We start from the raw sequence: 14006 nt of genomic DNA, 5'->3' as shown, positions 1-14006 counted from the left end.
TTTTTGGGACTTTAAAAACTGTTGCTGTAATTATAATTTTTTTCTGGAAATTGTGGTAAAATGCATATTATAAACTGTGTGGTTCGAGCCCTGAATGCTGATTGGCTGACAGCCATGATATATCAGACCTTAAGCGTCGTGCTTAAGAACAGCCCTTAGCCGTGGTATATTGGCCATATACCACACCCCCTCGTGCGTTAATGCTTAAATAACTGATTTAAAAAAAACTATAATTATGAGCTAAATAAGTACGTATCCTAATCTCAGTGAATTTAATAATGTGGGAATTTCGGGAAAAATTACAATTTAGATTTTTTGGGTCAAATGTCAGTTTTGTGAGAATGACCCCTCTCCACCACCTTCAGTTGCTTGGCAACTGATCTCGACAAACCATTTCTGTATGGACCTCGCTTTGTGCACAGGGGTATTGTCATGCTGAAACAGGAAAGGGCCTTCCCCAAACTTTTGCCACAAAGTTGGAAGCACAGAATCGTCTAGAATTGTCTTGTATGCTGTAGCGTTAAGATTTCCCTTCACTGGAACTAAGGGGCCTAGCCCGAACCATGAAAAGCAGCCCCAGACCATGCTCGGCCATGGAAACCCATTTCATGAAGCTCCCGACGAACAGTTATTGTGCTGACGTTGCTACCAGAGGCAGTTTGGAACTAGGTAGTGAGTGTTGCAACCGAGGACAGACTATTTTTATGCGCTTCAGCACTCGGCGGTCACATTCTGTGAGCTTGTGTGGCCTACCACTTTGCGGTTGAGCCGTTGTTGCTCCTATATGTTTCCACTTCACAATAACAGCACTTACAGTTTACCGGGACAGCTCTAGCAGGGCAGAAATTTGACTAACTGACTTGTTGGAAAGGTGGCATCCTATGCGGTACCACGTTGAAAGTCACTGAGCTCTTCAGTGTGGGCCATTCTACTGCCAATGTTTGTCTATGGAGATTGCATGGTTGTGAGCTCGATTTTATACACCGGTCAGCAACAGGTGTGGCTGAAATATCAGAATCCACAAATTTGGCCTTGCCATACTTTTGGCCATGTGATGAATAAACGCAACATGCAACAATTTCACTAAATTACAGTTCATATGAGGAAATCAGTCAATTTAAATAAATTATTTAGGCCCTAATCTATGGATTTCACATGACTAGGAATACAGATATGCATTTGTTGGTTACAGTATTTCTGTGCATTCAAATTGCCATAGATAAAATGCAATTGTGTTCGTTGTTTGCACTCCGCTCGCCCACACAACGCCATACATGTGGTCTGTGGTTGTGAGGCCCGTTGGACATACTGCCAAATTCTCTAAAACAACATTGGGGGCAGAAATTAACATTAAATTATCTAGCAACAGCTCTGGTGGACATTCCTGCAGTCAGCATGTCAATTGCTCCCTAAAAACTTGAGACATCTGTGGTATTGTGTTGTGTGACAAAACTGCAGATTTTAGAATGGCCTTTTATTGTCCCCAGCACAAGGTGCACCTGTGTAATGATCATGCTGTTTAATCAGCTTCTTGATATGCCACACCTGTCAGGTGGATGGGTTATCTTGGCAAAGGAGAAATGCTCACTAACAGGGATGTAAACAAATGTGGAACATTTCTGGGATCTTTTATTTCAGCTCATGAAACGTGGGACCAACACTTTACATGTTGCGTTTATATTTTTGTTCAGTGTATATCTAGCCTGTGCACTTGATTTTAATGATCTTATGTACTGCAAACAGTTTAACATTCACAAGGCCGCATGGCCAGATGGATTACCAGGATGTGTACTCAGAGCATGCACTGACCAGCTGGTAATTGTCTTCACTGACATTTTCAATCTCTCCCTGACCCAGTCTGTAATACCTACATGGTTCAAGCAGACCACCATAGTCCCAGTGCCCAAGAACACCAAGGTAACCTGCCTAAATGACTACCGCCCCGTAGCACTCACATCTGTAGCCATAAAATGCTTTGAAAGGCTGGTCATGGCTCACATCAACACCATCATCTCAGAAACCCTGGACCCACTCCAATTCGCATACCGCCCCAACAGATCCACAGATGATGCACTCTCTATTGCACTCCACACTGCCCTTTCCCACCTGGACAAAAGGAACACCTACGTGAGAATGCTGTTCATTGACTACAGTTCAGCGTTCAACATCATAGTGCAGGGTTCCCCAACTGGCTGCCCGAGGGCCAAATGAAGTTTTCTGAGCAACAAAATTAAATAATATTGTCGGTGAATTTTCACTGTTGGACATAAGACTGTAAAAACACCAGGAAATCAGCTACAATTATGTTTTAGTCAAACATATCGGTTTGGGCTTCTTGCGGTCAATTTGCAGTCTACTAATTATTTGTTATTATGTTCCCCGACCATCCACTCAGGATTTGTATTATTAGTTTTTATCGGCCCGCGGCTGAATCTAGTTGATGATCCCTGCCATACCTTAGTGATGAGCTTGCAGGGCACTAAGGACCCTGGGACTGAACACCTCCCTCTGGAACTGGATCTTGGACTTCCTGATGGGCCGCCCCCCAGGTGTTGAGGGTAGGCAACAATAGTTAGTCCCCTCCTGTACTCCCTCTTCACCCACAACTGCGTGGACACGCACAACTCCAACACCATCATTAAGTTTACCGGCGACAGGACGGTGGTAGGCCTGACCACCGACAACGATGAGACAGCCTATAGGGAGGAGGTCAGAGACCTGGCAACCTCTCCCTCAACGTGAGCAAGACAAAGGAGCTGATCGTGGACTACAGGAAAAGGAGGGCCGAGCACGCCCCCATTCACATCAACAGGGCTGTAGTGGAGCAGGTTGAGAGCTTCCAAGTTCCTTGGTGTCCACATCACTAAGAACCTATCATGGTCCAAACACACCAACACAGTCGTGAAGAGGGCACGACAACGCCTATTCCCCCTCAGGAGGCTGAAAAGATTTGGCATGGGACCTCAGATCCTCAAAAAGTTCCTGACTGGTTGCATCACCGCTTGGCACGGTAACTGCTCGCCATCTGACAGCAAGGCGCTACAGAGGGTAGTGCGTACGGCCCAGTACATCACTGGGGCTGAGATTCCTGCCATCCAGGAACTCTATACCAGGCGGTGTCAGAGGAAGGCCCTAAAAATTGTCAACGACTCCAGCCACCCAAGTCATAGACTGTTCTCTCTGCTACCGCACGGCAAGCAGAACCGGAGCGCCAAGTCTGGGACTAAAAGACTCCTTAACAGCTTCTACCCCAAGCCGTAAGACTGCTGAACAGTTAATCAAATGGCTACCTGGACAATTTGCATTGACCCCCTTATTTTATTAATAATAATAATAATAAGCCATTTTAGCAAACGCTTTTATCCAAAGCGACTTACAGTCATGTGTGCATACATTTTTACTTACTATGATTCTTTTTTGCACTGACTCTCTTGCACAGGCTCGATGTACACTCACTGGACTCTAACCACACACACACACACTACACTGACACTCACATGTATATTTACGCACACACATACATTCACACTCTTCACATACGCTGCTGCTACTGTTGATTATCTATACAAAGTCACTTTACCCCTACCTACATGTACATATTACCTCAATTACCTCGACTAACCCGTACCCCTGCACATTGCTCCGGTACCCCCTGTATATAGCCTTGTTATTGTTATTTTATTGTGCTACTATTTTTTCCTTTATTTTATTTAGCAAATGTTTCTTACTTACTTTTTCAAACCTCTGCATTGTTGGTTAAGGGCTCGTAAGTAAGCATTTCACAGTAAGGTCTAAACCTGTTGTATTCGGCGCATGTGACAAATACAATTTGATTTGCACCTGATTTTATGTAGGCCTACTTTTGAGTGCCCTGAAAGGTGTCCGACAAATAAAATGTATTATCATTATTAACAATGCTATATACAGAGCAAAAGTTGTGGTTATAGTATCAAATTCAAATTCAGCAAAGTCTGAGATAGCCCAAATGCACCACTTTTCAAACTCCTCAGTCAATGACACCCTGCTCATATGAATCAGCCTGCTGTCTTTGTGAGAGTGACCCCTCCTCTGCTTTGACCAGTGTCATTGATATGCCAAGCATTAAATAACACAGCTAGTGCCAGGCTTTCCCTGCCAACGAGAGTGTTGTGTGTGTAGGGGAAAGAAAGGCAACCTGTAGATTTTTTAAATTCACTCTTCTTTATTAGTGTTGGCTCTGACTATGGTACTCAGTCTGTAGTCAAGTTTGTATCTCTGAATTTGTGGATTTATTCATATTCTGCTTTACACTAATCATACTTTTGAGCTCTGTGTCCACAAAGACTTGCCAATAAAGAGTGTTTCTTCTCCAGTGTTTTTCCTCTCTCTGGTCCTCATTCTCATAGACCCCCATCAACAATGGAATTCTGTGTGTGTGTTTGACTATTTGAGAGAGAGAGACCTGTGGTCAAACAGAAACATTAGGGTCATATTCACTAGAAACCCTAATCTCGGCAGGCCAGAATGAAAATCTGGCACCGGGTACTCGATTAAGTCGACTATATTTTGCTACAATAATATTTATGTTACAGTGAGGGAAAAAAGTATTTGATCCCCTGCTGATTTTGTACGTTTGCCCACTGACAAATAAATTATCAGTCTATAATTTTAATGGTAGGTTTATTTGAACAGTGAGAGACAGAATAACAACAACAAAAAATCCAGAAAAACACATGTCAAAAATGTTATAAATTGATTTGCATTTTAATGAGGGAAATAAGTATTTGACCCCTCTGAAAAACATGACTTAGTACTTGGTGGCAAAACCCTTGTTGGCAATCACAGAGGTCAGACGTTTCTTGTAGTTGGCCACCAGGTTTGTACACATCTCAGGAGGGATTTTGTCCCACTCCTCTTTGCAGATCTTCTCCAAGTCATTAAGGTTTCGAGGCTGACGTTTGGCAACTCGAACCTTCAGCTCCCTCCACAGATTTTCTATGGGATTAAGGTCTGGAGACTGGCTAGGCCACTCATTTACATTACATTTACATTTACGTCATTTAGCAGACGCTCTTATCCAGAGCGACTTACAAATAGGTGCATTCACCTTATAATGCACCTATTTAATGTGCTTCTTCTTGAGCCACTCCTTTGTTGCCTTGGCCGTGTGCTTTGGGTCATTGTCATGCTGGAATACCCATCCACGACCCATTTTCAATGCCCTGGCTGAGGGAAGGAGGTTCTCACCCAAGATTTGACGGTACTTGGCCCCGTCCATCGTCCCTTTGATGCAGTGAAGTTGTCCTGTCCCCTTAGCAGAAAAAACACCCCAAAGCATAATGTTTCCACCTCCATGTTTGACGGTAGGGATGGTGTTCTTGGGGTCATAGGCAGCATTCCTCCTCCTCCAAACACGGCGAGTTGAGTTGATGCCAAAGAGCTCCATTTTGGTCTCATCTGACCACAACACTTTCACCCAGTTCTCCTCTGAATCATTCAGATGTTCATTGGCAAACTTCAGACGGGCCTGTATATGTGCTTTCTTGAGCAGGGGGACCTCAGGAGACTGAAAAGATTTGGCATGGGTCCTCAGATCCTAAAACAATTCTACAGCTGCACCATCGAGAGCATCCTGACTGGTTGCATCACCGCCTGGTATGGCAACTGCTTGGCCTCCGACCGCAAGGCACTACAGAGGGTAGTGCGTACGGCCCAGTACATCACTGGGGCCAAGCTTCCTGCCATCCAGGACCTCTATACCAGGCGGTGTCAGAGGAAGGCCCTCAAAATTGTCAAAGACTCCAGCCACCCTAGTCATAGACTGTTCTCTCTGCTACCGCACGGCAAGCGGTACCGGAGTGCCAAGTCTAGGTCCAAAAGACTTCTCAACAGCTTCTACCCCCAAACCATAAGACTCCTGAACAGCTAATCATGGCTACCCGGACTATTTGCACTGCCCCCCCACCCCATCCTTTTTACGCTGCTGTTACTCTGTTAATTATTTATGCATAGTCACTTTAACTCTACCCACATGTACATATTACTTCAACTACCTCAACTAGCCGGTGCCCCCGCACATTGACTCTGCACCGGTACCCCCCTGTATATATAGCCTCCCTACTGTTATTTTATTTTACTTCTGCTCTTTTTTTCTCAACACTTTTTTTGTTGTTGTTTTATTTTTACTTTCTTTGTTAAAAATAAATGCACTGTTGGTTAAGGGCTGTAAGTAAGCATTTCACTGTAATGTCTGCACCTGTTGTATTCGGCGCATGTGACCAATAAAATTTGATTTGATTTGATGGCGCTGCAGGATTTCAGTCCTTCACGGCGTAGTATGTTACCAATTGTTTTCTTGGTGACTATGGTCCCAGCTGCCTTGAGATCATTGACAAGATCCTCCCTTGTAGTTCTGGGCTGATTCCTCACCGTTCTCATGATCATTGCAACTCCACGAGGTGAGATCTTGCATGGAGCCCCAGGCCGAGGGAGATTGACAGTTATTTTGTGTTTCTTCCATTTGCGAATAATCGCACCAACTGTTGTCACCTTCTCACCAAGCTGCTTGGCGATGGTCTTGTAGCCAATTCCAGCCTTGTGTAGGTCTACAATCTTGTCCCTGGCATCCTTGGAGAGCTCTTTGGTCTTGGCCATGGTGGAGAGTTTGGAATCTGATTGATTAATTGCTTCTGTGGACAGGTGTCTTTTATACAGGTAACACGCTGAGATTAGGAGCACTCCCTGTTTTTTTGTTGTTGTTATTCGGTCTCTCACTGTTCAAATAAACCTACCATTAAAATTATAGACTGATCATTTCTTTGTCAGTGGGAAAACGTACAAAATCAGCAGGGGATCAAATACTTTTTTTCCCTCACCGTACATGTGTTTGTCCACAAGAAATGACTAGGAACCAAAATAAATGAATTGGAAGGAAACGGGAAGGGACTACCTGAATTTGTCCAATAAGAAACTTGTGTGCATTAATCAATACAACCCAGGGAATATTTATTTTAAAGTGAAAACACATTTGATTTTACACAGGGGGGGGTAACACTCAAATGACAAGTTCCAGATACCACTAGGTGACAGTGTTGCCTTACACTTTATGAAATAACAGGTCCATTGTACCTCATAATAACAAGACAGATTTATTTACAAAGATACCATTAGTTAGGATAAACACATTGAGGGGGGATGTTGTAAAGTAACACAACACCCATTCTCTCTGAAGAAGAAATTTGTCAAACATTTTCAGACCACACAATCTTCTTGTCATGTATATAAATGACAAATGTCCATTGTGAAGGATTCTTAAGGTTTTTGACTTGGGCTGCGTCCTGATTCTCCACACATCTCCCACTACATTTTAAATAATGTATTTGAAGCAGTGGCTTGGTGTAAATATTGTCTGGAAGGAGATTCCACCCTTGTTGAATTCACGACGGGGAGTGTGCAAGTGCACACTTTGGGAGAAGGGTGAAGAGTTGGGACTCACCATGCTCTCAGGTAGTGATGTCATTGATGGACATGCTGCTGTTTTTACTCCTCCACTGTAGAACCTGTCTACTGTCTTTCCACCTCTGTCACGTGGGCCAGAAGCTGAGCTACACTGTTGTTCTGAGAATGAGAGAGTACAACACATAAAAGCAACGTGAAAAATCATAGTATAGTATTAACAATAAAATGGTCCATTATGGCTCAGACAAGACTTACTTTACTAACTTATTAACAAGTATAAATGTAACAACCTGAAAAGTGTGTTATTATTCTGGGATAAGGCTAGTAAAAGGAAGGAATTGTTATAAAAGGTGTTTTAATCGAGTAAAACAAGGTTTTCTATTGTAAAATGTTTTGAAATCAAGTAAAACAAGGCTTTCTATTGTAAAATGTTTTGAAATCAAGTAAAACAAGGCTTTCTATTGTAAAATGTTTTGAAATCAAGTAAATCAGGGAGCATTTTTTAATAGTATAATGTTTTGAAATCAAGTAAAACAAGGCTTTCTATTGTAAAATGTTTTGAAATCAAGTAAATCAGGGAGCATTTTTTAATAGTATAATGTTTTGAAATCGAGTAAAACTGAGGTTTTCTATTGTAAAATGTTACGACATTTAGTAAAACAAGGTTTTCTACTGTAAAATGTTTTGCTACATGTATCCTACTGATCACAACCAATGGCAGGACTAGAGTTTAGGACTTGCAATACATCTGGCCTGGGGATAGGGTTTTTATTGAAAGCACTCACCAGATTGCTCATGGATTCATCAATGGCGGGAATAGTATAAACAGTGTTTATCTTTGCCTCCAAGTTCTCAATGAAGTCCACCACCATCCTCATGACCTCCACCACAACTCTATAAAGCAGGACCATCATTTCTCTTAGTTAACTGGGGTAAATGTACAATTTATGTTACTCCGCAATGAGACATCATTATACACAGCAGGGTGACTTCCTGCATACAGAATTCAAGAATATTATAAATAATGTTGTTCTCTCTCACTAGTGGAAAAAGAAATGTCGCTAACCTGTGAATATCAGCCTCTATGGGTAAGTTTGTCTGACACAGTGCTTTCATCAGCCTCTGGCAAACGCTTGCCTGTTCGCTCAGCACATCTTGAAGATGAGAGGTGAACTACGGCAATGACGTAAACCTCTGACCTACAAGAAACATTCAATTAGACAATTTACTCATTTCATACAGTGGGGAAAAAAAGTATTTAGTCAGCCACCAATTGTTCAAGTTCTCCCACTTAAAAAGATGAGAGAGGCCTGTAATTTTCATCATAGGTACACGTCAACTATGACAGACAAAATGAGATTTTTTTTCTCCAGAAAATCACATTGTAGGATTTTTTATGAATTTATTTGCATATTATGGTGGAAAATAAGTATTTGGTCAGTAACAAAAGTTTCTCAATACTTTGTTATATACCCTTTGTTGGCAATGACCCAGGTCAAACGTTTTCTGTATGTCTTCACAAGGTTTTCACACACTGTTGCTGGTATTTTGGCCCATTCCTCCATGCAGATCTCCTCTAGAGCAGTGATGTTTTGGGGCTGTCGCTGGGCAACACGGACTTTCAACTCCCTCCAAAGATTTTCTATGGGGTTGAGGTCTGGAGACTGGCTGGGCCACTCCAGGACCTTGAAATGCTTCTTACGAAGCCACTCCTTCGTTGCCGAGGTGGTGTGTTTGGGATCTTTGTCATGCTGAAAGACCCAGCCACGTTTCATCTTCAATGCCCTTGCTGATGGAAGGAGGTTTTCACTCAAAATCTTACGATACATGGCCCCATTCATTCTTTCCTTTACACGGATCAGTCGTCCTGGTCCCTTTGCAGAAAAACAGCCCCAAAGCATGATGTTTCCACCCCCATGCTTCAGAGTAGGTATGGTGTTCTTTGGATGCAACTCAGCATTCTTTGTCCTCCAAACACGACGAGTTGAGTTTTTACCAAAAAGTTATATTTTGGTTTCATCTGACCATATGACATTCTCCCAATCCTCTTCTGGATCATCCAAATGCACTCTAGCAAACTTCAGACGGGCCTGGACATGTACTGGCTTAAGCAGGGGGACACGTCTGGCACTGCAGGATTTGTGTCCCTGGCGGCGTAGTGTGTTACTGATGGTAGGCTTTGTTACTTTGGTCCCAGCTCTCTGCAGGTCATTCACTAGGTCCCTCCGTGTGGTTCTGGGATTTTTGCTCACCGTTCTTGTGATCATTTTGACCCCACGGGGTGAGATCTTGCGTGGAGCCCCAGATCGAGGGAGATTATCAGTGGTCTTGTATGTCTTCCATTTCCTAATAATTGCTCCCACAGTTGATTTCTTCAAACCAAGCTGCTTACCTATTGCAGATTCAGTCTTCCCAGCCTGGTGCAGGTCTACAATTTAGTTTCTGGTGTCCCTTGACAGCTCTTTGGTCTTGGCCATAGTGGAGTTTGGAGTGTGACTGTTTGAGGTTGTGGACAGGTGTCTTTTATACTGATAACAAGTTCAAACAGGTGCCATTAATACAGGTAACGAGTGGAGGACAGAGGAGCCTTTTAAAGAAGAAGTTACAGGTCTGTGAGAGCCAGAAATCTTGCTTGTTTGTAGGTGACCAAATACTTATTTTCCACCATAATTTGCAAATAAAATCATAAAAAATCCTACAATGTGATTTTCTGGATTTATTTTTCTCAATTTGTCTGTCATAGTTGACGTGTACCTATGATGAAAATTACAGGCCTCTCATCTTTTTAAGTGGGAGAACTTGCACAATTGGTGGCTGACTAAATACTTTTTTCCCCCACTGTAGTTATCACATAAAAGTCTACCTGTATCTCTCCAAATGGTGTATGCATTATAAATGTTTGTATCTAAAAATGTAACATACAACCCACTTGAATCTCAAGACACCACTGTGTAACAACACAACCACACTTACTCAGAATTTGTGAGTAACATATGCACTTTCTCCAACAACTCTATTTCTAGATTGATCTAAAACAAAGAGAATTAGCTATGTTAGGTATATGCACAACGCCAAGTTAGGCACATGCATATCACTTTATAGGACAGGTGTCTTGGACAGGTTTCTTGTCTCAAACCAAGTGTACCTGTTGACATTTTTACCTTGTCAAGCGCACGTTCCATTGTGATGACCTGTTCAGCTTCCAGTAGATGTGGGGAAAAGACATGGGGTTCTTTAGGGAACGTATCAACATCCTCCTGTACGGGAAAATACACTGCTTAGTGTGGTGTCCTAGAACAAGGGTTTTCAAACTTCCTTTTTACCCATTTATTTTTCACTCAATTCAATATTGGTTTATTATACCTACAGAACCTTTGGAAAAATATTTAGCAATCTTCAAGTCTTTCCTATCCACCCCCAATGACAATTATATTTATTTCATCAATATGCAAATAGCCTTTGCACTTGCCTGTCTCACTCCATACGCCAGTGGTAGTCAGGGCCGTATTAGAATAGCAGGGAATTTGCTTTAAAACTGCCACATTTTCTCTCAGCCTGATGGCAAAATATGTAGAATATATTGTCCCCCTGTCCTAGGACATCGATAGGGATAGAAAAATGCAATGTAGTCGTACACGCTACATCAAGTGTACCCAAACATCCCTCCCCTGGAGAGAGCTACCCTCCTGCTGGATTTTGTTCCACTCCAACCCGAAACTAACACACCTAGCTAATTCTACAAATTAGCTAGGTACAATTACAACATGGCTGGAGCAAGATCCTGCATGCTCCAGCTCTCCAGAAGTAGGGTCGGCAACCCCTTATTGGTCACCTACTCATATTTAGCAGATGTTATTGCGGGTGTAGTGAAATGCATGTGTTCCTAGCTCCAACAGTGCAATAGTATCTAACAATTCACAACAATACACACAAATCTAAAAGTAAAAGAATGGAATTAAAGAACATATAAATATTAGGACGAGCAATTTTGGAGTGGCATTGACTAAAATACAGTAGAATACAGTATATACATATGAAATGAGTAAAACAGTATGTGCACATTATTAAAGTGACTAGTGTTCCATTATTAAAGTGACCAGTGATTCCATGTCTATGTACATAGGGCAGCAGCCTCTAAGGTGCAGGGTTGAGTAACCGGGTGGTAGCCGGCTAGTGATGGCCATTTAAAAGTCTGATGGCCTTGAGATAGAAGTTGTCTCTCGGTCCCAGCTTTGATGCACCTGTACTGACCTCACCTTCTGGATGATAGCTGGGTGAACAGGCTGTGGCTCGGGTGGTTGATGTCCTTGATCTTTTTGGCCTTCCTGTGACATCGGGTGCTGTAGGTGCTACACTGTCTGTGTGGGTGGACCATTTCAGATTGTCAGTGATGTGTACGCAGAGGAATTTGAAGCTTTTCACCTTCTCCACTGCAGTCCCGTCGATGTGGATAGGGGCGTGCTCCCTCTGCTGTCTCCTGAAGTCCACGATCAGCTCCTTCGTTTTGTTGACGTTGAGGTTATTTTTCTGGCACCACTCCGCCAGGGCCCTCACCTTCTCCCTGTAGGCTGTCTCGTCATTGTTGTTGTGTCGTCTGCCAACTTGATGATTGAGTTGGAGGAGTGCATGGCCACGCAGTCATGGGTGAACAGGGAGTACAGGAGAGGGCTGAGCACGCACCCTTGTGGGGCCCCTGTGTTGAAGTGGGTCTAGGGTGTCAGGTAAGGTGGAGGTGACACGATCCTGGCGCAAGTCCATTCATTTGTAAGTGTGGTGGCGTAGTCAAACCTTGAAAATATGTAGCTGTAAAAAAGAAAAGATGCAAAGTCAATATAGCCAGGGGATCTCAGTTAGCTAGCTAACTAGCTATATTATCTGCTGTAATTAACGTTGGCTAGATAGTATGTCCAGTCTCGTATTCGTAGAGGTTAGCTAGGTTGCGCTAGCTGATAAAGCATCGTTTGTCTACATTAAGATAGCAAACCTTATTGTACCCCATTCCCACAACTACCTATTTCTTATATAGCTACCCATATACACCAACATATTAGAACGTGTAAGTCAACTTTTCTTAGCAATTTTTGAGCAATTCTTCTTTCAAATTTACCCCGCCGATGTATTTGTTCCTTTTCCATTTTATGAATGAATGACTTCCGGATTTTTTCTTGCACTACTGCCGACTAGTGGATTGGCTGAGGGAGCAACATTCAGACATGCGCATTGACGTCAAGCTTCTTCTTCTTCAGTGAGGTTTATCGGCGGTTGGCATCCAACGTTATGGTGCATTACCGCCACCTACCGTACTGGAGTATGGGCCAGAGACAGGGATAAACTAAATCCTACCTGCTAACCCCGTTTTTCTTAAAAAAGATAACAAAATATTTGTGACTATATCTAATGACGCTCTACTCAATATACTCTTTAAACTAATTTCCTGTATCCCCTTCTCCCTCATACTAAATATCATCCTCTCTCTTTCCCTCTGATACTGCCCACACTGTAGCAATACATGCTCCACAGTCTCTATTTCCTGACAATAATCACACTTTCCTGTTGGATGCTTTCTTATCACGTTTAATGTCTTATTCAACTGGCTGTGTCCCACCCTTAATCTTGTAAAAATAGCCTCCTCTCTTCTGTCCCTTCCTGCCATCCTCCCCTCCCTGACTTTCCTCTGTACTAAATAAATGCCTTCCCTTATTATTTATATTCCACTGCTCCTGCCATCTCTTCACCATCACTGTATATATCAGTATTTTTGCCTCTGCCTTGCTCATTGAAACTTCAACATCAACATCCCCACTACTAAGTGCTTGTTTAGCCTGTTCATCTACTGCCTCGTTCCCCTCCACCCCCACATGGGCTGGAACCCAAGTAAATCTTATCTGAATATCCATCTGTTTAATCCTGCCATGGGTTTGTAGAACCTCATAAAGCAGGTCTTGTCTGCTACGTGAGCTAAAGGACTGGAGACTCATTAACACTGCACATGAATCAGAGCAAATAACTACTCTATCTGGCTTAACTTCCTCCACCCACTGCAAGGCCAACAGTATGGCCATCAGCTCCGCCGTATATACAGCCAGATGATCTGTAATACGTTTCCTGACTTCCACCCCACATTCCTGCACTACAAATGCTGACCCAGTACGTCCTGTCCTTGGATCTTTTGAACCATCTGTGTAAATGGCCACAAAATCCTGATACACAGTTTCCAGACATCTCTTAAAGAAATCAGCTGGATCAACACCCTCCCTATCTTTCTGTAGTCTCTCCAACACTTCTAGATCAACTACTGGAGGCGGGAGTAGCCATGGTGGATTTACAGGAATAACTACCATTGGACTAAACTCCCTTCCATACAGTCCCATCTCCTTCACCTGGGTATTACCCACCCACCCAAAGCTCGTGTACGGCCTTCACTCATGTTCCCAGCATGCCTGTAAAATCCCTTTCGCAGGATGAGACACCCCATGTCCTTGTAGGTTGACCCAGTAATTCATTGCCAGCTGCTGTCTCCTAATCTGCAACGACATTTTCCTCCATCTCCACCTGTAATGCAGCCACTG

General features: G+C 42.9%; 1 protein-coding gene across 1 annotated transcript; it reads right to left on the bottom strand.

Moving 5' to 3' along the window:
• Positions 1–6956: 6956 nt before the first annotated feature.
• Positions 6957–12592, bottom strand: LOC311102719 (uncharacterized protein). The gene is made up of 7 exons (XM_084144092.1): positions 12545–12592; positions 11694–12240; positions 10599–10694; positions 10411–10466; positions 8504–8636; positions 8223–8331; positions 6957–7596 (listed from the first exon to the last, which is right to left on the bottom strand). Exons 2-5 carry the CDS (start codon positions 11769–11771, stop codon positions 8513–8515), a joined length of 354 nt encoding a protein of 117 aa, XP_084000218.1. The 5' UTR covers positions 11772–12240; positions 12545–12592; the 3' UTR covers positions 6957–7596; positions 8223–8331; positions 8504–8512.
• Between the last annotated feature and the right edge of the window lie 1414 nt (positions 12593–14006).

Source organism: Coregonus lavaretus, assembly GCF_964263955.1.
Source record: "Coregonus lavaretus genome assembly, chromosome: 27".
NCBI lineage: Eukaryota > Metazoa > Chordata > Actinopteri > Salmoniformes > Salmonidae > Coregonus > Coregonus lavaretus.
This window is presented reverse-complemented; position numbering and strand designations above follow the sequence as displayed.